At 44.9% G+C, this 22,399-nt stretch overlaps 1 protein-coding gene and 1 long non-coding RNA gene across 3 annotated transcripts in view; one reads left to right on the forward strand and one right to left on the reverse strand.

The window, feature by feature from the left end:
* The window catches only part of LOC134966119 (uncharacterized), a 40,981-nt gene extending 29,377 nt beyond the window's left edge, over nucleotides 1–11,604 (forward strand). The window contains exons 4-5 of the long non-coding RNA XR_010188589.1: nucleotides 5,542–5,720; nucleotides 10,894–11,604. This is a non-coding gene — a long non-coding RNA (uncharacterized LOC134966119). The remainder of the gene's footprint in view (nucleotides 1–5,541; nucleotides 5,721–10,893) is intronic.
* The window catches only part of CBLC (Cbl proto-oncogene C), an 80,286-nt gene that overhangs the window by 8,719 nt on the left and 49,168 nt on the right, over nucleotides 1–22,399 (reverse strand). For both annotated transcript variants that reach the window (XM_063942606.1, XM_063942605.1), the window contains exons 3-8: nucleotides 21,227–21,383; nucleotides 18,431–18,552; nucleotides 10,868–11,005; nucleotides 9,179–9,266; nucleotides 7,054–7,185; nucleotides 2,733–2,819 (exon numbers count right to left, since the gene is read on the reverse strand). In XM_063942606.1, the coding sequence (XP_063798676.1) occupies nucleotides 2,733–2,819; nucleotides 7,054–7,185; nucleotides 9,179–9,266; nucleotides 10,868–11,005; nucleotides 18,431–18,552; nucleotides 21,227–21,383 (724 nt within the window). The remainder of the gene's footprint in view (nucleotides 1–2,732; nucleotides 2,820–7,053; nucleotides 7,186–9,178; nucleotides 9,267–10,867; nucleotides 11,006–18,430; nucleotides 18,553–21,226; nucleotides 21,384–22,399) is intronic.

Below are 22,399 nucleotides of genomic sequence, written 5' to 3' on the forward strand. Positions count from 1 at the left end.
AAGGATTGAGAAAAGAAGAATAACAGGAAAAGGAAACATAACATTAACCCCTCGCGGGGGCACAGTTGGACGCCTAACCATGGCGACTCATAGTTAAGTTGTGGGGGGGTAGTGGTCAATCTACCCGCACCCGAACCAAAATTAAACAAGGTACAGTTCCTCGGCCCTCCATCTCTGGTCCCCCGTACCGCCAGCTGCCGGGACTAAAAGAAACTCAGGTAGAATTCCCAGCCAACAAAGAAATGTGGGCGGCACTCGGGGCAGCAGAGGCAGACAACAAACAGTTAACTAGAGGTGTTGAGGCAACACCCGCAAACAAATAACATTCAGTTATCATATAAACACCCGCATCAAACAGCTGCCAAGGAACTGGTGCAACATAGGAAACATGACATGACAAACCGTGTAGAAAAACATGGAATCAATGCAAACGTAGTAAAGCAAACAATACTCAAAGATCTGCAGCTGACGAGGCCCAGTCCCGCTGAAGGCCCCGTTCGGGGGAGGTGTGTGTAGAAGAGCTTGCAGAGAACCATGATGCTAGGATCTTTTTACCTTCCTCGACGTTCGTTATGACAACAGTAGAACCTTCTCGGGAAATAAGCAACTTAGTAGGAAATCCCCATCTGTATAGAATGTTCTCTTTACGTAACACTGATGTGATGGGGTAAAGAGAGCGCCTTTCGCTAGAGTAGCAGGGGACAGGTCTCCGAATAACTGAAGTGAGCCCAGAGCTTCCGAGGCAGTATCCGAGGGTCTAGCAGCTTTCAAGATCGCCTCCTTCACGTGAAAATAGTGCAACCTCATAAGGACATCTCGGGGGACTCCATCAGGAGCGTTCCTGGCTTTAGGGAGCCTATGGATGTGGTCGAGTAGAAAGTCCACTGAGCGGTACATAGGGAGGAGTCTGCTAAAGAGGTCAACTGCAAAATCGTTCAAAGCGCTATTGGCGACAGCTTCCGGGACACCTCGCAGCTCTATATTGTTACATCTCGATCTGTCCTCTATATCAGAGAGTTTGTCCCTGAGCGCCGTGACCTCATTTTGAAGCAGTTCATGAGAAGAGATCAGGTCGTTGTGCGAAGACACCACTTCACCCATTTTTGTTTCTAAGTGGTCAGTGCGGCCAGCAATCTCGTCAATAGATCTCTGACATTCCTTCATAGTCGCTCTAAATTCTGCCGCAACTTCATCCTTAAATTGCGTTAGGAGATGCTTCATAGCGCCCACCGTAAGCGAGTCACTGTCTTCGATGGAACTGGTGGGTTTGGTAACAGAGGTAGGGGCGGACGCATCCCGGAGTGGCGAGGGCATAGGGACAGCATGCTTAGGGGCGCCACTCCGTGTATCTTTTGTTTTAGCGGCTTGAGACGAAGGTTTAAAGAACGCCACTTGGGAAACCGGTTTAGCGGCCTTATATTTCTTGGGAGGCATAATAAAGCTGAACGGCAAAGTAGAGGGACTGGAGGTAAGAGGCGTCTGTAATATCAATCAAGGAAGGATCCACATAAAGGTTGAGTTGTCATATCATGCCATAGGAGCAGTTGGGTGGAGGTAGAATTATCTCAGAGCAGTCACATCATAATATCGTGGTCATTCACCCATGGGGACATCGCAGCCGAACGTCTCGGGAGGTGCTGGGATATCTGCGGTCCTATGAAGTCTGCAGTACAATATGTATTATATATCGAGTACACTGTGAGAAATGCATGCAATTACGCCCAGTGGCCACAAGATGGGGCAGTTGTAGTAGAAGAAAATACTTCTGAGAAAAAGTCCATTGCTCCACAAATAAAGAAAAGCACAAATCCCTCAACAGAGGCCCCAGGGTGAGATCAAAGTGGGAGCAGTGCCAGGGGGCCACCAGTCCCGGTGTAGCCCTAATCCAAAGTCCCCCACAACACACAGGCACACAACTACCTCAGAGCAGCTCCTTCGGTGCAGTCCAAAATGGCCGCCGCGTCCCCCTGGGCGTCTGTTCCACAGCTGTCCTCCGCTGCCAGGCGCCTCCCCGACCTGCTGCCCCAGGGGGTGTCCACCCTGGGGGCCTGGGGAAGGCTACTGATGGCTCTGTGACTCTGGGAAGGTCCGCGCCGCTTCCCGGCGCCGCGACCCCACTATGGAACTCAAAACGCGGGCACCGGGAGTACGCGAGGCCCCAGCTTCTGGAGGTCCGTAGGCCGCAACCTGCGAGAGCAGTGAGAACTGCTCCCCGGCTCTGCGGCGGTCACTGATGGGCACAGGAGGTCTACAGGTGGGGAAGGGGAGCCCCCAGGAGGGTATACAGCGGCTAAATATACAATATGATGGGATTAATTAAGCTGGAGAGAGGAGTGAAGCAGAAACACGTCTGCTCTCTTCTCCAGCCAGGCCACGCCCCCAAACAAACACATTATTAACATTTTGTTCTTAACAAAACTGATGTGGAAATGGGACAAAGGTTGTTCATGTGCAACTGTAAATTGTTCTGTTTATCCATCCTTTGTGTTTCTGAGATGTCTCATCTGAGTAGGCTGTGCTTCCTGAGCTACAGTATTGATCGCTAAACCAATCCGGACATGTCTATATAGCCATTATGTTCCATTCACTACAATATACAATGCTTCATCTGTATGCCCGTGTGCATTGATTAAGCATACAGACCTACATGTATTTTCTTAACCTTTATCTATATAGTGTCATTATATTCCATTGCACTTTACAACCGGAAGAGCTATAAGACCATTACTCACCTCTTCAGGCTCCGGCTGTGAGCTAATGTGAATCTCCTCGCTGCCAGTGATTTTGGTGCGACAGAACGGGCATGTGTTGTCAGATTTCTATAAAGGAAAAAGATAAGATCAGGCTGTGCCAGATACAACTGGAAATAGGCATAGTGCTACAGAGTGCAATAATTGGATACTTCAACCCTTTTTATACCAAAATCCCAGGTTGGACCCGGGATTCTGAACACGGGAGTTTCCCGGTTCAGACCAGGCTTCAGACCCCATTTACACTGTGCTTTGACTTGGGTTGTTCCCAGGTTGGCGCCATTTACACTGAACCCGAGTCAGCCCTGCTTTTCCCTATGGATGTCATTAAAAACGGCCTTTATAGAAGGGCTAACAACCTGTGGCTGTGGTTGCCAGGGTGTGGGAAGTCAGCTGTGGGTGGTTCAGGCTGTGAGATGTGTTTCCCAGTTCTGTGCCGATCTCCTCTGTTTGCAGGGCACAGACAGATGACATCAGCCGCCAGTGCCCCAGAAGCTCCAATCAGCGTCTTTCAGTGCTACACGGGTCTACTAACTCGGGTCGCGCCCGTTTACACAGCCGCATTACCTGGGACCTTCCCATGTTCAACCCTGGTGGTAAGGATCCGGGTAGGATTCCCCCCCAAAAAATCGACCCAGGGTTTTTTTTTGCACCTTTTACACCGACAGTAGACCTGGGTTGACTCAGCAATAACCCAGGTTTTTGGCTCGGTGTAAAAGGGCTATTACTTATATAGACTCCATCACATTGCAACTGGTTCCCCAACAGTGCCAAAGTGTGACACCTGCTAAGCACAATTATATTAATACTTATAATATTAATAATTGTACATATAGTTGCCCATATATATTGATGCTGGTCCCAATACACATAAATACCAATAATAATCACTGATTACTGCTTTTCACACTTTATGTTCCCCCAATTATCTTACTATGACTTTAGTGTTAGCTTAGTTGCATCGTCAGACCAAGGGACAGATACACCATCTACAGTACTTGTATATTTTTGCTTTTGTGAATGATGTACTATGTTGGCAACTCGCTCTGGTTTTTCTTTTTCTTTAAATTATATGTTTTTGGTCTTTTACTTCTGTCTACCTCTTCTTCCCTCCTCCTTTCCATTTGTTACGCCTTCTTCCCACCTTTCCCTATCTTTCTTTGTTCCCTGTATTAGGACATTTTTAAACAAAGATAAAAAATAAAAAAAAAAGCTTTTGTATTGCTTACAGCAGTAGTTAAGGTTTAGAATAAATTTATAAACCTATTATTTTCAGTCTTTCATCCTCTTTGTACTAAATATCCTACTTTGATTGTTGTTGTCTACCAGTGCAGTTTTACCAAATGAAATGTTTTAAGGTTTTCAGCCCTGGTAGGGAAAGTGTCTGAGTGCAAAATGAATGTAGAAAAACAAACCTTCATTCCAACTGTACACTTGAGCACCTATATATACATCTGCTTCGACTGTTTATTCAATGTGATGCTAGATTATGACAGTTATGCAGAAGCTAAAACATTCACAATCGGTGACGGTGAGAAGTGGACCAAGGGAGGCTGAATTAGCGCTATTAAGACCTGTGGGAGCCCGGGACTCACAACCTGAACGCTGACTCTGAACTGTGTGAACCAGTTCATGCTTCTCGGGTAAATCCATTTGATCACAGGCTATCAGGCTACCATTGTGCACTTCAGGTGTGTGTGGAGCAACATTGTGATTTTATTGTTATTTTTATTGTCATTGTTACTGTGATTCCATTTGTGATTTCGCACTGGGATCTTTTTAGTCATTACAATTAAAACTGTACTTCACCATGTACATACCCCTTTGATTGTTTTTTGGGTGGTTTCTGATCTAGGGGGTAATTCAGAGTTGATCGCAGCAGCAAATTTGTTAGCAGTTGGGCAAAACCATGTGCACTGCAGGGGGGGGGGGGGCAGATATAACATGTGCAGAGACAGTTAGATTTGGGTGGGTTATATTGTTTCTGTCATTCTGTGCAGGGTAAATACTGGATGCTTTATTTTTACAATGCAATTTAGATCTCAGTTTGAACACACCCCACCCAAATCTAACTCTCTCTGCACATGTTATATCCGCCTCCCCTGCAATGCACATGGGGGGGTCATTCCGAGTTGATCGCTAGCTGCCGTTGTTCACAGCGCAGCGATCAGGCAAAAAATTGGCATTTCTGCGCATGCGTATGGGCCGCAATGTGCACGCGCGTCGTACGGGTACAAAGCCCGTTGTGGTTGTGCTCAGGTTCTAGCAAAGTTTTCAGTCGCACTGACGGCCGCAAAAAGATTGACAGGAAGGGGGCGTTTCTGGGTGTCAACTGACCGTTTTCAGGGAGTGTTTGCAAAAACGCAGGCGTGTCTGAAAAAATGCAGGTGTGGCTGGGTGTTCGCTGGGCGGGTGTATGACGTCAAATCCGGACACGAATAGGCTGAAGTAATCGCAAGTGCTGAGTAGGTTCAGAGCTACTCAGAAACTGTACAAACTGTTTTTGCAGAGCTCGGCTGCACAAGCGTTCGCACTTCTGCTAAGCTAAAATACACTTCCCAGTGGGCGGCGGCATAGCGTTTGCACGGCTGCAAAAACTAGCTAGCGAGCGATCAACTCGGAAGGACACCCATGGTTTTGCCCAACTGCTAACAAATTTGCTGCTGCAATCAGATCTGAATTAGGCCCCTAATCTGGAACTGTAAAAGAACATCAGCGGGGAAATTCTGCTGAAGACGCTACCTAAAACAGCAGCGCTAGATAAGTTATACCTACCTCTTTTTTTCTCTAGTTATGCAGAAGCTGGCTGTGTTCCTGACATGACAGTAACCCAATGCAATGGATGATGGTTGACTGCTGGGATACCGATCGCCCTGATGGTCATACTATACTGATATGTTTGGAGAAGGAAGCAAGGACATGCCGGATCTCATAGGAAGGAACCCAATTCCCAGCACAGCATCAGTCGTGGTAAATGGTATCTCCTGACTTAAGTGCTCGGTGTGATGCTGTCAAATGAATAGCTCCAGGTCCTTAACCTGGGAGCTACAGTACATTGCCCTCCTGGGAATTTAATACCCCTGTAGTGTTTATACTGCCAGGATTAAAATGAATAGGCTGCTGGATCGTGGCCCGTAATTGAGGTATGGTGATTCATCACCAACAGGTGTACGGGTGTGTTGCATATCTTTTTAACAGAGATGGTGCATCTTATGGAAATTGGCAAGACAGGTGTACCTACATGTGCATGCTGAGTTTGATGTTTCTCAAAATGTAATATTTGCACCAGATGTACTCCAGACACACCAGTGTGCATATATATATATATCTACCTCCTACAACGTAGAGATGCACATTGACAGTGTTTATGGTAAATGGTAAAGTAGTCTGTTGTGTTTTCCCCTTTAAAAATTAAAATAGGAATTTTCGCTCCTGCAGCATCTAAATAGAAATCTCAATTACGTAATGTCAGTAGATGACTGTGACTTGATATAATCAATGTAGAAGGCAGGATTACAAAGTCAAGGAGAGTTAGGTTAAAGCATTTTGCTCTATCCTCCAATGCACGGTCACATGAATCACATCATTGCACAGAAGTGAGAGAGGAGAGAATGATAATGTGATACTTTTCTATGCCGGCCTCCATCCCTGTAGGATAATTTGTTTTGCATGAATTTGTAAGCGGTGAATGAACATAGGGGGTCATTCCGAGTTGTTCGCACGCAAGCTGCTTTTAGCAGCTTTACACACGCTAAGCCGCCGCCTACTGGGAGTGAATCTTAGCTTCTTAAAATTGCGAACGAAAGATTCTCTAAATTGCGACCACACACTTCTTAGCAGTTTCTGAGTAGCTCCAGACTTACTCGGCATCTGCGATCAGTTCAGTGCTTGTCGTTCCTGGTTTGACGTCACAAACACACCCAGCGTTCGCCCAGACACTCCTCCGTTTCTCCAGCCACTCCCGCGTTTTTCCCAGAAACGGTAGCGTTTTTTCGCACACACCCATAAAACGGCCTGTTTCCGCCCAGAAACACCCACTTCCTGTCAATCACATTACGATCACCAGAACGAAGAAAAAACCTTGTAATGCCGTGAGTAAAATTCCTAACTGCATAGCAAATTTACTTGGCGCAGTCACACTGCGGACATTGCGCATGCGCATTAGCGACTAATCGCTCCGTTGCGAGAAAAAAATACAGAGCGAACAACTCGGAATGACCTCCATTGACCGTTGGCTAAGGTAGTCTCTTTATACCATGCACTACTGTAAGTTTTCCCACTCTCTTGCATGTATCTGCATTACCTGCCATGCCATGAGACATTGGTCACAGATTAAGTGGCCACAAGGCTGTATACGGGTGTTTTTCTGGCTGTCCGCACATATCTTGCACAGTTCAAAGGTGGAATCCATATCCGAGTACACCTCCCACTGCTCCTGCACAGACAAAGAGATAAGGGCCCAATTAGTAATATTGCAAATTTAGTATCATTTTCTTTTCGCAAACCATAATCACCAGACACTTGATTAAGTGTGGAGACAATACAGGTTGAGTCTCCATTATCCAATATTCTAAAATCTGTAATATTCAGAAAACTGGAATATTATGGACATGACATGACCTGATGTCATCTAGATGCAATAGCCTATGACGGTGGGTGTGGATTTTGATTTGTTGCCCTCACTGGAACCTGCCTGCGACCAGTCAGACTCCCCACCCCCCCTCTCTCCCAATGACACCCGTCGGTTTACCCCCACCGGTACCTGCCAACACTAACCTACCGAGGCCTGAGTTATCTCTCTCTGTGGCCTGTATTATGGGGGTAATTCCAAGTTGATCGCAGCAGGATATTTGTTAGCAGTTGGGCAAAACCATGTGCACTGCAGGGGGGCAGATATTACATGTGCAGAGAGAGTTAGATTTGGGTGGGTTATTTTGTTTCTATGCAGAGTAAATACTGGCTGCTTTATTTTTACACTGCAATTTAGATTGCAGATTGAACTCACCCCACCCAAATCTTAACTCTCTCTGAACATGTTATATCTTCCTCCCCTGCAGTGCACATGGTTTTGGCCAACTGCTAAAAAATTTCCTGCTGCGATCAACTTGGAATTACCCCCTATATGTACACATAAAGTAATGTAAATAAGACAAAAAAAAATTAAATTGTGTCACATAAAATTAAGACAACACTGATGTTTTATGATGTCATTTCATCATAAACAATGCTTCAATGATCCATATTTTAAGAAAAATACAGTATTTTGCACAGTGTCATGCAATGTGAGTTTTTCTGGTTGTAAGTGAATTAGATGGACAGGATATATGAGCAAAGACAATGGCTAAAAACAAAAACAGAAGATACAGAGAGAACTAGATTATAAGTAAAATATAACTACATGAGGATCAACTGTTATAACTGGTATTTATCTCCCAATTCCTGTCATGCTCTGAAGTTTTAAACGTAACTTCTTACCACTGCAGTGTCTGTCCCAGCTGGCAGTGAGGTCCCTTCACACTATCCCTGTACAGGGCTCTCAGCATTCTGTGGCTAATCCTAGTGTAACTCTCTGTAGCATTTCCACTTAGCATCCTGATAACAGGCTGTACGCCAGAGTTCCCTCCAAACCACCAGTATGGGTGCAGTCATGTTGGAATCAGTCACCCAGACCAGCTGATCGCAGCTTCCAATGAGTGAATGCTTAGTCCCATAAGGGAACTTCCAGACTGCCCCAAATTGCCAGTGCAACATTGCTTCTGCTGAAGTAGCAGCTCTGTTCTGAGCTCTCTGATATTTTGTATACGCACGGTTCCAATCCGTCCTAGTCCAGTTCCAGTCTGGTTTATCTCAAGTCTCTGCTCTGCTCCAGCTTCCAGTTCCAGCCTGGTTATTTAGGAACTTGTTCCTAGTGACACCTGCCCGGTTCCAGCCTGGTCACTCTCTGACTCCAGTCCGGTTGCCTCACCGGTTCCAAGTCTCTCAAGTTCCAGTTTTGTTCACTCTTCGGTTCCAGTCTGGCCGCCAATCTGGTTCTAGTTCAATCACTAATACAGTTCCAGTTTGGCTCCAAATCAATTGCCAGTTCAGTCCTTACACAGCTCTTCCAGTCTATCATCTTCCAGTTTACCATCTACCCTGCATTTGCTACTTACAAAGCATCACCTGGATTGTCAAGTCAGCCACTGCTCCAGTTTAATAAAGTTTATTGCTATTACCTGTTCACGCCTTTTGGCCAGCCCCTCCTAGAACATCAATGTTATTCGTTAAGTCCACTGTCTCCTCTAAAGCTCCATGAGTAGGAGCTGGATTAAGTCTCCCAGCTTCCTCCATGTTCCTTCAGCTCCCCACGCCTACCCAAGCCAGACCAACCCACAGGTGTGATAATTCCCACATGTAATGACTACTGTTACAGCACACACTTTGCATACCTTTGTAACCTGAATCACCGCATTTGCTGTTGGGTTGGAGAGTGCTGACAAATCATGTTTAATGTTCAAACCATTCGGATAGAGATACCTGTAGTGACAGAACGAATGTATTAAATAAATATACATGTCCATCCATACAGCACGTACTATAAGTGTGACTATTGCAGCTAATACCCATTTGCTGTAATACAGTGAACACTTGCTCACATAAACAAAAACAAAAAATGAAGTTAAGAGCAAAACCATATTTATATGGGAGAAAACATTTGGTAGGAACTGGGCAGCGATGTTGCAAACGGATATGTTCCAGCTACTTTGCGTGTTATGGGAATGTGCTCGATCACAGAGTGCAGACAGATTCAGATGGACCTTTTATACCCAGTAATGCAAGTCCAGATACTATTGAGGATGTCTGTGGCTGAAGATGGGAAAGCAGTGGGCAGGATAAGGCTCTGCATGCAGTCGCTGGGATTTTATGCATATATGAGTGGATTTCCACATTGCAGTAGCTAGTAAGTAGGCTGCAGCAGCCTTCATGCAGGGGTGGCTGTGCGGGGTGCATCTGGCCCCACAAGCTGGTGTTCCATTGCTCCTTGGGAGGCAGGTAGAGAATTACACACAATCAGAGCAGCCAGACAGCATTTTCCACCTGCCTCCCATCCAGGGCCAGTTCTAGACCTTGTGGCGCCCAGGGAGAAAGTTTCCTCCCCCCCCCCCCCCCCCCCCCACCGACAGGTAAAACAGAGTTAGTGCGCGCCGAAGGCCCATGCCAAAAACAAGGTGTGTGGCTTCATAGGGAAGGGGCGTGGCCTCAGTTATGCCCCCACTAGTTATGCCCCTTGTAGCTGTGCCCCCTGTAGTTGTGCCCCCAGTAGATTTGCCCCCTGTAGATGTTCCCTCTAGTAGCGCCGCTTACAAACACAAAAAACAATACTCAGCAGCCCCGCTCCTGCTTCCCGACCGCTGCTCCGTCTTCGGCCGCCCGCTCCTCTCTATGGGAGAGATGTCATGACGTCTCTCCCATAGCGCCACACAGACACTAAAGGTCAATTATGACCTCTAGCACCTGACAATGGCGCCGGCTGCAGCGGGTGCCCACACAGCCCACGGCACCGGCTGCAGCGGGTGCCCACACAGCCAACGGCGCCTGCTGCAGCCGGGGTGCCCTGCTTGCCCGTGCCTAGATCCGCTCCTGCTCCCAGCCTGCAGTCAGACAGCTAGTGGCTGTTAGCATGCTGATTGGAGGATGGTTGGAGCTATCCAGCAATCAGAATGCAGCATTCTCTACCTGCGTCCAGCCTGCAGCCAGCAGTGAGTGGGTGTCAGGCTGCCAGGATGCTGATTGGGGGATGGCTGGAACTGTCCACCATCAGTGTGCTGACAGCTATTCACTGTATAGAAGCATGTGGAGAGAGCCGACGCACGACCGTAGGAGGGGTAAGTTATAATATATACCTGTAAATGGGTGCGTAGGGGCCCAGTGCATTGCTTTGCCCAGGGCCTACAATGCTGTTAAGACAACGCTGTACTGTGTATAGGTGATAGGTGCATTTGAATCTTAAGAATCAGTATATTTGTTGATACCAACATAATGGGGGCGATTCAATTAAAAGCAATAGCAACGATGTGTGGACATCGTGGCCAGCAACTAATTACTTAGAGATGCGTAGGATAAGTAGTGTCACTTACAGGCCCTCTCTCTCTCCTTCTGTCAGGGCATCATATAAAGACTTGTTATGTGGGATGGTCTGCAGGATGTTACCTCCAGTTGTCACATAGCCGATTGCCCACTGTCCGAGGTGTGTGCAGCTTAATCGGAAGATATAACTGTGGGAAAGCACAAGAAGAAGTAATAAATCAGCACAACTGTATCATCAGGAGATAATAACCAGCCAGTTCCTGAGAGCTGCATACAGTATTGCTGTGACCACAGACATTGCATTATACAACTGTCGCCTCTTAACTGCAGTAAGCCAAAGACATAAGATGCATAAATAAGGTTCTCTCAAGTTCCAGCTGAAATCTTCAAATCTGCAAGCGTGGCAGCTGGTGGGAAAAGTTTCTGTCTGGATCCACCTACATACAATTTTGCCAGAGAGGTCACTAATGGGGAAGGCTAGTCTCGTGATCAACTGGATGTACCTAATCCATCTGACGGTATTGTGGAGTGACTGCCTGGTATTCTGAATTCCTGGTCTTTACAGTCTCCTACAGTTCCCAGCATCTTGGGGGTAATGCAGAGTTGATTGAAGCATCAAATTTGCTAGCAGTTGGGAAAAACCATGTGCACTGCTGCACTGCAGGTGGGGCAGATGTAACATGTGCAGAGAGAGTTAGATTTGGGTGGGGTGTGTTCAAACTGAAATCTAAATTGCAGTGTAAAAATAAAGCAGCCAGTATTTACCCTGCACAGAAACAAACAAAAAAACACCCAAATCTAACTCTCTCTGCACATGTTACATCTGCCCCCCCCCCCCCCCCCCCCCTGCAGTGCACATGGTTTTCGCAAACTGCTAACAAATTTGCTGCTGCGATCAACTTTGAATTAGGCCCCTTGTCACTTGAACACTGTGTATTTCTGATAATTATGACATTATGGAGTTAAAGTGTTTAAAAATAGAAAATAACACAAAAATAATCTCAATGTAAACATAATGCTTTATTTTAATTAAAAAAAACATACTTTCATTTGATTAGTTCTCCTATCACTATCCTTAGATAGCGATAACAGAAGTAGGATTGCAGCGTAAATTGACTTCACCGCGCACATGAAAGCTGTCACTGGCGAAACGCAGGGATTCGTGTTTCTGCCAGCGTCCAGTTTTTGCCTTTTCTTCATTTGATAAATAGTCCTGCAGGTCTTAAAATAAAAACTTTTTCTAGAGAACAACAATCTGCTGAAAAAAATCCATACTGTATTATGTATTTCTTATAATACTGGAATACAATACTAGTGTACTTAAAGTAATCACAGATTAAAATCCGACAACCTAAGATGCTGCATCTCAGCAACGAATTAATTGAAAGAATAATATGTCTCTAGCATGCCAGCACATTTACATGTAAAGACACAGGGGTATATGAAATTGCGGTCGAATTCCCGAAATTGTCGAATTTCGGGTCATTTTCGACCACAAAAAAAATTCGCCTATGCAATTCAGTGCTTTCTGACCAAAAAACGGACTTTCAAAATTCGACTTTTTGAAATTCGAATTTTTGCAAATTCGACTTTTCTGCAATGATATAAGTGCTGCAATTCGACCAAAGCATATTCAATTCAAGTTTGGAAATTCGACAGCAGTGCTTTTAGACAGCAAATTCGTCATTTTCAATCCGCCACACTTTGGAGGGTGAAAACAAATAAAAAAATTTTAAACATGTTTTTTTTTGTGTTTTTTTTTTTGGGAATAGCAGATCTATTTATATTAGAAGGGATTAGGTACTTTTTTTTTTTTTTTTTTGGAGGCACAAATATTATTTATATATTTTTTAAAATATTTTTTTTTTTAATTTTTTTATTTATTGCTGGAACGGTAAAATCCTAAAAAAAAATGGTGTGGGGTCCCCCCTCCAAAGCATAACCAGCCTCGGGCTCTTCGAGCTGGTCCTGGTTCTAAAAATGCGGGGAAAAAATTGACAGGGGATCCCCCGTATTTTTAAAACCAGCACCGGGCTCTGCGCCTGGTGCTGGTGCCTAAAATACGGGGGACAAAAAGCGTAGGGGTCCCCCGTATTTTTAACACCAGCATCGGGCTCCACTAGCTGGACAGATAATGCCACAGCCGGGGGTCACTTTTATGCCGTGCCCTGCGGCCGTGGCATTAAATATCCAACTAGTCACCCCTGGCCGGGGTACCCTGGGGGAGTGGGGACCCCTTCAATCAAGGGGTCCCCCCCCCCAGCCACCCAAGGGCCAGGGGTGAAGCCCGAGGCTGTCCCCCCCCCATCCAATGGGCTGCGGATGGGGGGGCTGATAGCCTTTTGTGATCATGAAAAGAATATTGTTTTTTCCAGCAGTACTACAAGTCCCAGCAAGCCTCCCCCGCAAGCTGGTACTTGGAGAACCACAAGTACCAGCATGCGGGAGAAAAACGGGCCCGCTGGTACCTGTAGTACTACTGGAAAAAAAATACCCAAATAAAAACAGGACACACACACCGTGAAAGTAAAACTTTATTTCATACGTCGACACACACATACTTACCTATGTTCACACGCCGACATCGGTCCTCTTCTCCATGTAGAATCCAGGGGTACCTGAAAATAAAAGATCAATATACTCACCTCAGCCATGGTCCAGAGATAAATCCACGTACTTGGAGAAAAAAACAAAACGCAAATACCCGACCAAACGGACTGAAAGGGGTCCCATGCTGACACATGGGACCCCTTACCCCGAATGCAGAGAGACCTGTCAGTGACAGCTGTCACAGAAAGGTCTCTAAAGCCAATCAGGAAGCGCAACTTCGTTGCGCTCATCTGATTGGCTCTGCGCATCTGAGCAGACAGCGCATCGCACAGCCCAGTCCATTATATTCAATGGTGGGAACTTAGCGGCTAGCGGTGAGGTCACCCGCCGGTCAGCGGCTGACCGCGGGTTAACCCCACCGCTACCCGCAAAGTTCCCACCATTGAAAGTAATGGAGCGGCTTTGCGATGCGCTGTCACAGCACAGACAGCGTACAGCCAATCAGGTGAGCGCCACGGAAGTAGCGCTTCCTGATTGGCTGAAGGGACTTCAGTGACAGGAGTCACGTGATGTCCCGGCATTCGGGAGAAAGGGGTCTGATGTGAAAGCATGGGACCCCTTTCTTAGTCCGGTATGGATCGGTGTTCGTTTTTTTGTTTTGCCAAGTACGTGGATTATCTCTGGACCTGGATGTACCTCTGGACGCTGGAAGGTGAGTATAATTTTTTCACAGGTACCTCGGATCGTCGGAGACCGTGGCAGTCGGCGTGTCAACATAGGTAAGTATGTGTGTGTCGGTAGTGTGTAATAAAGTTTTACTATCACGGTGTGTGTGTACTGTTTTTATTTGGGTATTTTTTTTCCAGTAGTACTACAAGGTACCAGCGGGCCCGTTTTTCTCCCGCATGCTGGTACTTGTGGTTCTCCAAGTACCAGCTTGCGGGGGAGGCTTGCTGGGACTTGTAGTACTGCTGGAAAAAACAATATTCTTTTTATTATCACAAAAGGCTATCAGCCCCCCCATCCGCAGCCCATTGGATGGGGGGGGACAGCCTCGGGCTTCACCCCTGGCCCTTGGGTGGCTGGGGGGGGACCCCTTGATTGTAGGGGTCCCCACTCCCCCAGGGTACCCCGGCCAGGGGTGACTAGTTGGATATTTAATGCCACGGCCGCAGGGCACGGCATAAAAGTGACCCCCGGCTGTGGCATTATCTGTCCAGCTAGTGGAGCCCGATGCTGGTGTTAAAAATACGGGGGACCCCTACTCTTTTTGTCCCCCGTATTTTTGGCCCCAGCACCAGGCGCAGAGCCCGGTGCTGGTTTTAAAAATACGGGGGATCCCTGCCCAATTTTTCCCCTGCATTTTTAGAACCAGGACCAGCTCGAAGAGCCCGAGGCTGGTTATGCTTTGGAGGGGGGACCCCACGCCATTTTTTTTTTCGGGTTTTTCCCGTTTTTCCCCGTTTTTTAAAATCGCGGCAAAATCCGCCAAATCGGCCGATTTTCGCCCGCGATTCTGGCGAATCCGTTTTTCATTGAATATGGTGAATTCCGGAAGCCACCTTCCGGAATTCACCTGTCGAATTAAGTCGAATTAAAAAACGGCAAAAAATTGCCGCGATTCGCCGTGAATTGCATATACCCCACAGTGTGCGATCAGACCTGAACTGCGCATGCGTGTGAGCCGCAATGCGCCGGCGTGTCGCACAATAGCACAGGGCATCGGTGCCTAGCGGCGGGAAGATGATTGATAGGAAGAGGCCTTCCGTGGGTGGCAACTGACCGTTTTCCAGGAGTGTCCGGAAAAACGCAGGCAGGATCAGGCATTTTGAGGGAGGGTGTCTGACGTCAGCTCCGGCCCCGATCAGCAGGAAACAATCACAGCAGCTGTGTAAGTCCTGGGCAGCGCAGAGGCTGCACAAACTGATGTTTGTGCAGCTCTGCTAATGAAGCGATCACACACTTGCACAGCTTTTTCCTCCTCCCCCTGTAGGCGGCGACTATCTGATTGCAGAGCAGCAAAAAACGCAGCCCAGCGATCAGATCTGAATTAGTCCCCTACTCTTTTCTTTGTCCACTCCTGGAGATGAGATGTAAGTGGCCACTATTGGGGCAGGGAGGTGTGAAATGGGTCTGGCGTGGCAACACCCCTGTAGTACAATATGAAGTTCTGTGTTATCGCACAGATTGAGGTGGGCATGATAATGTGGATCCTCTGAAAATCACTTCATCGTGTCTACCTGGCCCGTCCTTTTCCCTAGGAAGTAGGCAGGGTGCAGAAGGGAGACCTGTTGTCACAGGAGTCTGGGGGACTTCCCAAGATTCCAGAGTCATATGGACATTCCGGAACAGTATGTAAGAATGTAAAGATAATGAGCAAATGTACAGTATAAGGATGATTTATACTGTAATAGGTTGATCATAAGCCACAATGCTGAATAGCTCCCCATCAAGCAAAAAAAAAACAAAACATGGTACACATTGCTGTAATCAAGTTTAAAGATAGCAAGTAAGTAAAAATTGGAAGAGGCACATGGGAACATGTTAAAAACATTCCAAAAACTCCGGCAGAGTAAGCATAGGAGGTATCTCTACAAGAAATCATACTTTGCTTAGTCCCTGGCTCAAAGAACTAACTTTTATACTGTATGTGAGTGTAATGGTCCAAGATAACCAATGAGAAACATTACTCTCTGGGGGAATCCAAAATATATGCATGGAGAGTGTATACCCAATATGCTATATATGCTTTTATTTTGACCCAAAGCCTTGTGTTGGGGCTTGTATGATTAGAAAAGATTAGGTAAATTGAGCTGCAGGCGGACGTTTTGCCACATAACTCTGAAATGAAGCAACCAATAACAACGCTAATATAATTCTGAAAAACAGTGGACCAAGAGCTTTAGGACCTAAGCGCTCCTCTGCGAATTTGCAGAGGTTTGCTATCAGATACTCGCTGCCAAGACAGAGTGAAATTCCACCCCATGCAAGTCTCTGTACGCCGTGCAAAAATCTCTGCGAACAACGATCAGCTGCAAATCTGTTCGCAACTCATTCGCCATCTAATGTTTCTTTTTTCAGTCTGTGCAGTCTGTACGTAGCCCAGGACCTACTCCTCCAGTGCAATAGAATCAGGTGGATTGGGCCGGAGCTGACATCATACACCCTCCCTGAAAACGCTTTGGAACGCCTGCGTTTTTCCTGACACTCCCAGAAGACGGCCAGTTACCACCCCCAAACATCCGCTTCCTGTCACTCAACTTGCCTATGACTATCGATTAAAAAAGCTGCTGAATCTTTTTGCAGTGTGGCCTCGCGCATGCGCGGTTGATCGATAATCGGCTGCCTTGCTAATTCGCACAGCAGCGATTAGGTCTGAATTGGGCCCCCTTTGTTTTGTATATTATGTGCCCTGCTCAGACAACGGCATCATAGAAGTAAGTCATTCATAAAAATCCATCCTTCTGCTATAAATATATAGATGATGATGATGATGATAATAATAATAATAATAATAATAATTTGATGCATTGTCTGTGTTTTTTATGGCAAAACTTGGCAGTTAAATTCAAGCTTTGTAGACTGTCATGTTTTCTGTTGAAATATAAAACAGTTAAATATTTTTTACTATCATTTAAATAGTGTTCAAAAATATACATTTTATCATCTATGGAGAATGTGAGCAGCATATTCAATTGTGTCGCCTTTTTAACTAACAAAACTCAATTGAATCTCAAACCAGTTTGGTTATCTCATCTCCATCTCTGAAGACCGCCTGATCCCACACTGTGACTCAAGTTATAGCTGGGTTCTGATTGCATGTTACAACATTACAGTGGGACATGGGAGTGGCCCACGTGATGTTAAGGTTGGAGAAATTGCATAGTGGTGCTATAGGGGAAAATGAGGTACAGTGATATTTTTTATATATATATATATATATATATATATATATATATACACACACACAAATATGGGAATAAGGCGGCACTCAGACAGTCTTCATGCAAAAGGTAAGACGGTCAGTTTTATTCTACCTCTTTGGTAAATTAAAACTGACCATCTTACCTTTTGCATGAAGACTGTCTGAGTGCCGCCTCATTCCCATATTTGTGCATTGAGGATTTGTTTCCCTGGGAGGGCACCGCAGCATGTACTTTACCTAAGAGGAGTGCCGGGTTTTATGCATCTATAATATATATATATACACACACACACACACACACACACACACACACACACGGTCGGCCTTAGGCATAGGCAATCTAGGAAAATGCCTAGGGCATTTGGTATGCTTAGGGGCACCAGCAGCTTCTGCTGATTAAAATGATATGCAGCATGCCTATATTCTGTGTGTGACTGCGGCTGTATCTGCATATGAAATGCTACATTGCAGTGTATTCCTGGAAATCCCTGTAATGTAGCATTTCGTATGCAGATACAGCCGCAGTCGCACACAGAATATAGGCATGCTGCATATCATTTTAATCATCAGAAGCTGCTTGTGCATCATAGCCACAAAGTAATGCAAATAAAATGCATTTTCATAAACAAAAGGCGCCCGACGTTAGAGCTGCCAGCTGACTAATGCCAGGCATCTCCTGCAGAACTAGTGGCGGTGCTAGGGGGCACCAGCCAAAATCTTGCCTAGGGCATCATATTAGTTAGGGATGGCTCTGTATGTATATATATATATATATATATATATATACACCAACACAATAAATCAAGAAGGATCACTCAGGCAAATAATTAAGGAGTTTTGTACACCCTGGAGGAAATGTATCAAACCTCATAAAGAGTGGACAAGTGGAAAATAGTCCATATAAACCAATCAGCTTCTTGGTAACATTTATCAAGTACATTCTATAAAATGATAGCTAGAATCTGGTTGGTTGTTATGGAAAACTTCTCCACTTGTCCACTCTTTCCGTGGTTTGATACCTCTCCCCCATGTCAATTGTCATATCTGTGTTTCAGTGTTTGCTGCTATCCTGTTATGGAGACAGTAATACCGACATTCCCCAATTTCAGTAATGGCCAAACATGGAAGCATGCATTACCTGCCAGGCTTGCGGATGAGGCCATGCAGGAGCTCCTTGACTTCATCATAAGTTAGGAAAGCCATGTATCCAGGGTGTGTTACGGCAAGCAGCATCCAGTTCTGCAGCAAGATCTCCCAGGGCTGGAGGGGGATTAGAAGGTACACTGGATAAGTCATTATTACAATATACAGTACTGTAGATTAGCCGAGAACAAAGTTTACTAAACAGTCCACTTTGGATTCAACAGTATTTTAAAAGAGTAGCCCATGCCCAGAATGTCCTTAATAATTAATTCACGATCACATTAAATTATATGGATGAAATTAATCGCCTGGAATTGATGTGAGCATCTTATATTCAATACGGTGCGGCCTAATGTCCACAAGGCACATTTCAAGAGGCATGCACTTTTCAGCTGCTTTAGTACCACCTTGTAAGAATAATGACCATCTAGTATTTCAGCTTTTCACATAGACATCCAATATACTAACACTTTAGGACCACGCCCTAAGAGCAGCACATGGCTGTCAGAGCAGGGTGGGCTAGAGGGAGTGGGCACCATATCACTGGGCCTCAACCCAAGTTTGTCTAAGATGTTCCACCTGTCATTATTAGATTTATATCAAAGAGGAAAAAAGAGACTCTATTATGGGCAGGGTTTGTCTGGCCCACAGGAGACAATCCCCGGTGGGCCCCAGTGCATGCGGCCCCCAATCCCTCCTACAGTATAATGTCAGGTTCCAGACTGTGTACTTACATCATACAATGTTACTCTATTAGAGGGTCAGTTACCTGGTAGAGCAGGAACATGGATGAACATGGATGCTTGGTTTGTTTTTACACCCCCCTACCAATCAAATTTACTGGTTACGTTAACATATTTTTATGGGTTCAGGTACTGTAGTGTCACACACCTACTGTGACAGGGGTTCTCCAAACGGTTGTGGATTATTAGATCTACACTACAAAGGTCTACAGTAAATAGGTCTAACACAAATGGTAGACATGCATTAGGCCAACAGGGTCAAAAGGTCAACAAAGAATAGGTAGACCGTAGGAAAAGTCGATAGGGTCAAAAGGTCAACAACGTCTAAAGGTCAACATGGAAATGGTCGACACAAAAAAGGTAGACAGCATTTATTTTTTTTGGGGGGGGGGTGTTTTGTCACTTTTCTGCCACAAACAAGCCCCATTAGTGTACTGCTTCCCCCGCAAGGCTCGTTCGGGCAAGGTGCCTCACTCTGCTACTGCTGCGCTAGGCAAAGGTTACTATTCCCAATTGTAGTCCACGTGGAAGTATGAAAAAGTTAAAAAAAATTAAGAAAGAAAAAAAAGGTAAAATAAGTGTGTCGAACCTTTTTGCCCTGTCAACCTTTTGACCCTGTCGACCTTTATGTGTCGACCTTTTGACCTTGTTGACCTAATGCATGTCTACCATTAGTGGTAGACCTATTGACTGTATGGCTTATTAGTGTAGATCTATAGTCCGGATACCCTCCCAACTGTCGCCCCCCATCGCTGGACACTGAGGCCCACAGGTGGGAAAGGCCCAAAAATGGGAAGGTCCCACGAAAATCGGGACAGTTGGGAGGTATGCATATATCTCTCAAGGATTTAATACATCTCCCTCATAGAAATATGTTGTCTGAATCTAGCAAGAGAATACAATAAATAAAACATATTTCTTGTTTGAAATGTGCATTACTTCATATTGGATAATGTATTTCCATGTATAGGATGGTCCAAAACACCCTTTTAAAAAGGAAATGATTAAGGAAATATTAATCCAGTGTCTACAGATATATATGGGTGTGGAGGGAAGACTTTTTAGGGTATGTCACCAGTATGGACGCAATCTTGAAGTCGGCCATCTTGGATGCAACTCTTAATTTTTAAATTGGGAAAGTAGTCATGTGACATATCAAACAGAATTTCTTTTTAAAAACTATTCTTTTTTCCCATTCCTGATTAATCTTGACCAACATGTCTGGCTGAATCTGAGCACAAGCATCAACAATTCGTTCTTTCAGCTGATAATGATCTTGTATCTTCACAGCATAAACACGTTCCTTCCGGTAACCCCACAGAAAGAAATCCAGTGGCATTGAATCTGGGGATCTTGGCCACTGGACTGGACCTCTATGGCCAATATACCTTTGGGGAACCTCCACATCAGATTTAACTCTACTGGATTTCTTTCTGTGGGGTTACCTAAAGGAACGTGTTTATGCTGTGAACATAGTTCCAAAGGGAAATACATAAAAGAATCATGCACAGCAACAAAACATCCAGAGGCATACGCATCAACTCTTGGACAGGGATAAAGTGGAGAAACATAAAGTAATCAGGTCCAAACTGTCATTTTTCAAAAACAGCCTGTAGCATGGCAGTTAGGAGCTGATTAATTGGTACATCAGGCCAGATTTAACAATGAGTAATATTGTACTTATCACTTATTACTAATTTAAATGGTGCTCCAACCAATCAGCTCTTAATAGTCATGTGTTTGGGGGGAAAATGACAGAGAAGCTGATTGGTTGGAGCATCATTTAAGATTAGTAAAATGTGATAAATAGAATATCACTCATTGTTAAATATGCCTTAATCTCTGTCCACTTTATCTCTCTCTAAGTGTTGATGCATAGCCCCCCAAATTGAAGGACAAGCTTACCTGACATTGATTTTCACAAAATAATTTAAGAAGAACCTATTTACTACCACTCGTTAGAGTAGTATATGGGATTTTACTAAATCATGTGACTTCACTTAAGTGTTTCTATTAAATTCAGTGATCTAAAAAATAACATTGTATACCTGAAAGAGACGTGTGAAGATATCGAACTCAAACACTGACACGTGGTCATTACATGTAAGATCTATTGTACTGCGCAAAGCTGATTCCAGAGGCCCCTCTCCCACAGGATGCACGGAATTAAGTGCATCTCTAAACTCTTTCCATTCCACCAGACACCTGAAACATAAAACATTACAGCTAAGATGAAGTGAAACGCGTTGAAAACACACTGATGTTTTTGACACCACAACATACCTACCATGTGAATTTGGGACAAAAGTCCAATCAATTATCTAGCAATTAGTCACTAATTAAATGGGAAAACTGAATCAGTCATGTCCAGGTGTGGATTTTGGAACTTAAAGCTGTCCTGGAAAAAATTCTAAAAATGACCTTATATAGGTGGGACCAAATGAACTATAGACTGGAGTAGGGAGGGCTATCATGCTGTTATTCCCTAAGCACATCAGTGGCAGGCTTTGCCAATACAACAGGCAAAGCAGTCACAACAGCACCAAACAGAACCTGTCACAGTAGGTGGACCTAATGGACAAGTAGACAAAGCACTGGACTGTTAGGAGGAGCAAATATGAGTACACCAACTAGTGGAGTACCCACATCAGTTATGTAAGTGGCACAGAATATTATAGCATCGGGGAGTTTCCAGGGTTAGCACTGAAGGTATAGCACAGTATATGCATCTGGGAAATCCTTGCTGTTGCATGAAGCCAGGCTCCCGTAAAACAGATCTATTTTACTTAATTCTCATCCCGTTAATCTCCCACTTTTAAGTATAACATTTAAAATATCATTGTTTCTGTCTATTTTGTGCCTAAAACTTTGTGGTGACCAAACTCTGATGCTGGTCATGCCCTTACCCACTAGAGGTGGTCCTAAAATCCCAATGCCCTATGTATCCCTTATTGGAGCAGGGCTGCTTTTTAAACATAAAATACATACTTTTTAATTAGACTTGTGGTTAATTACTAGCAACGCTAATTCATCACATACTTTTATTGTCAGAATAAAATAATGACCCTGTACTAGTGATATACAAAACAGAGTGCATTTTAGCGACTGACATAGACTACAGTGAGCATTCTAGTGTCACCATACAATACAGAGAGCTTTCTAGGGGTATGGGTCGTTGGGTCGACACAACTTATGTCGACATGGTCATTGGGTCGACATGT

Source organism: Pseudophryne corroboree, chromosome 10, assembly GCF_028390025.1.
Source record: "Pseudophryne corroboree isolate aPseCor3 chromosome 10, aPseCor3.hap2, whole genome shotgun sequence".
Classification (NCBI taxonomy): domain Eukaryota; kingdom Metazoa; phylum Chordata; class Amphibia; order Anura; family Myobatrachidae; genus Pseudophryne; species Pseudophryne corroboree.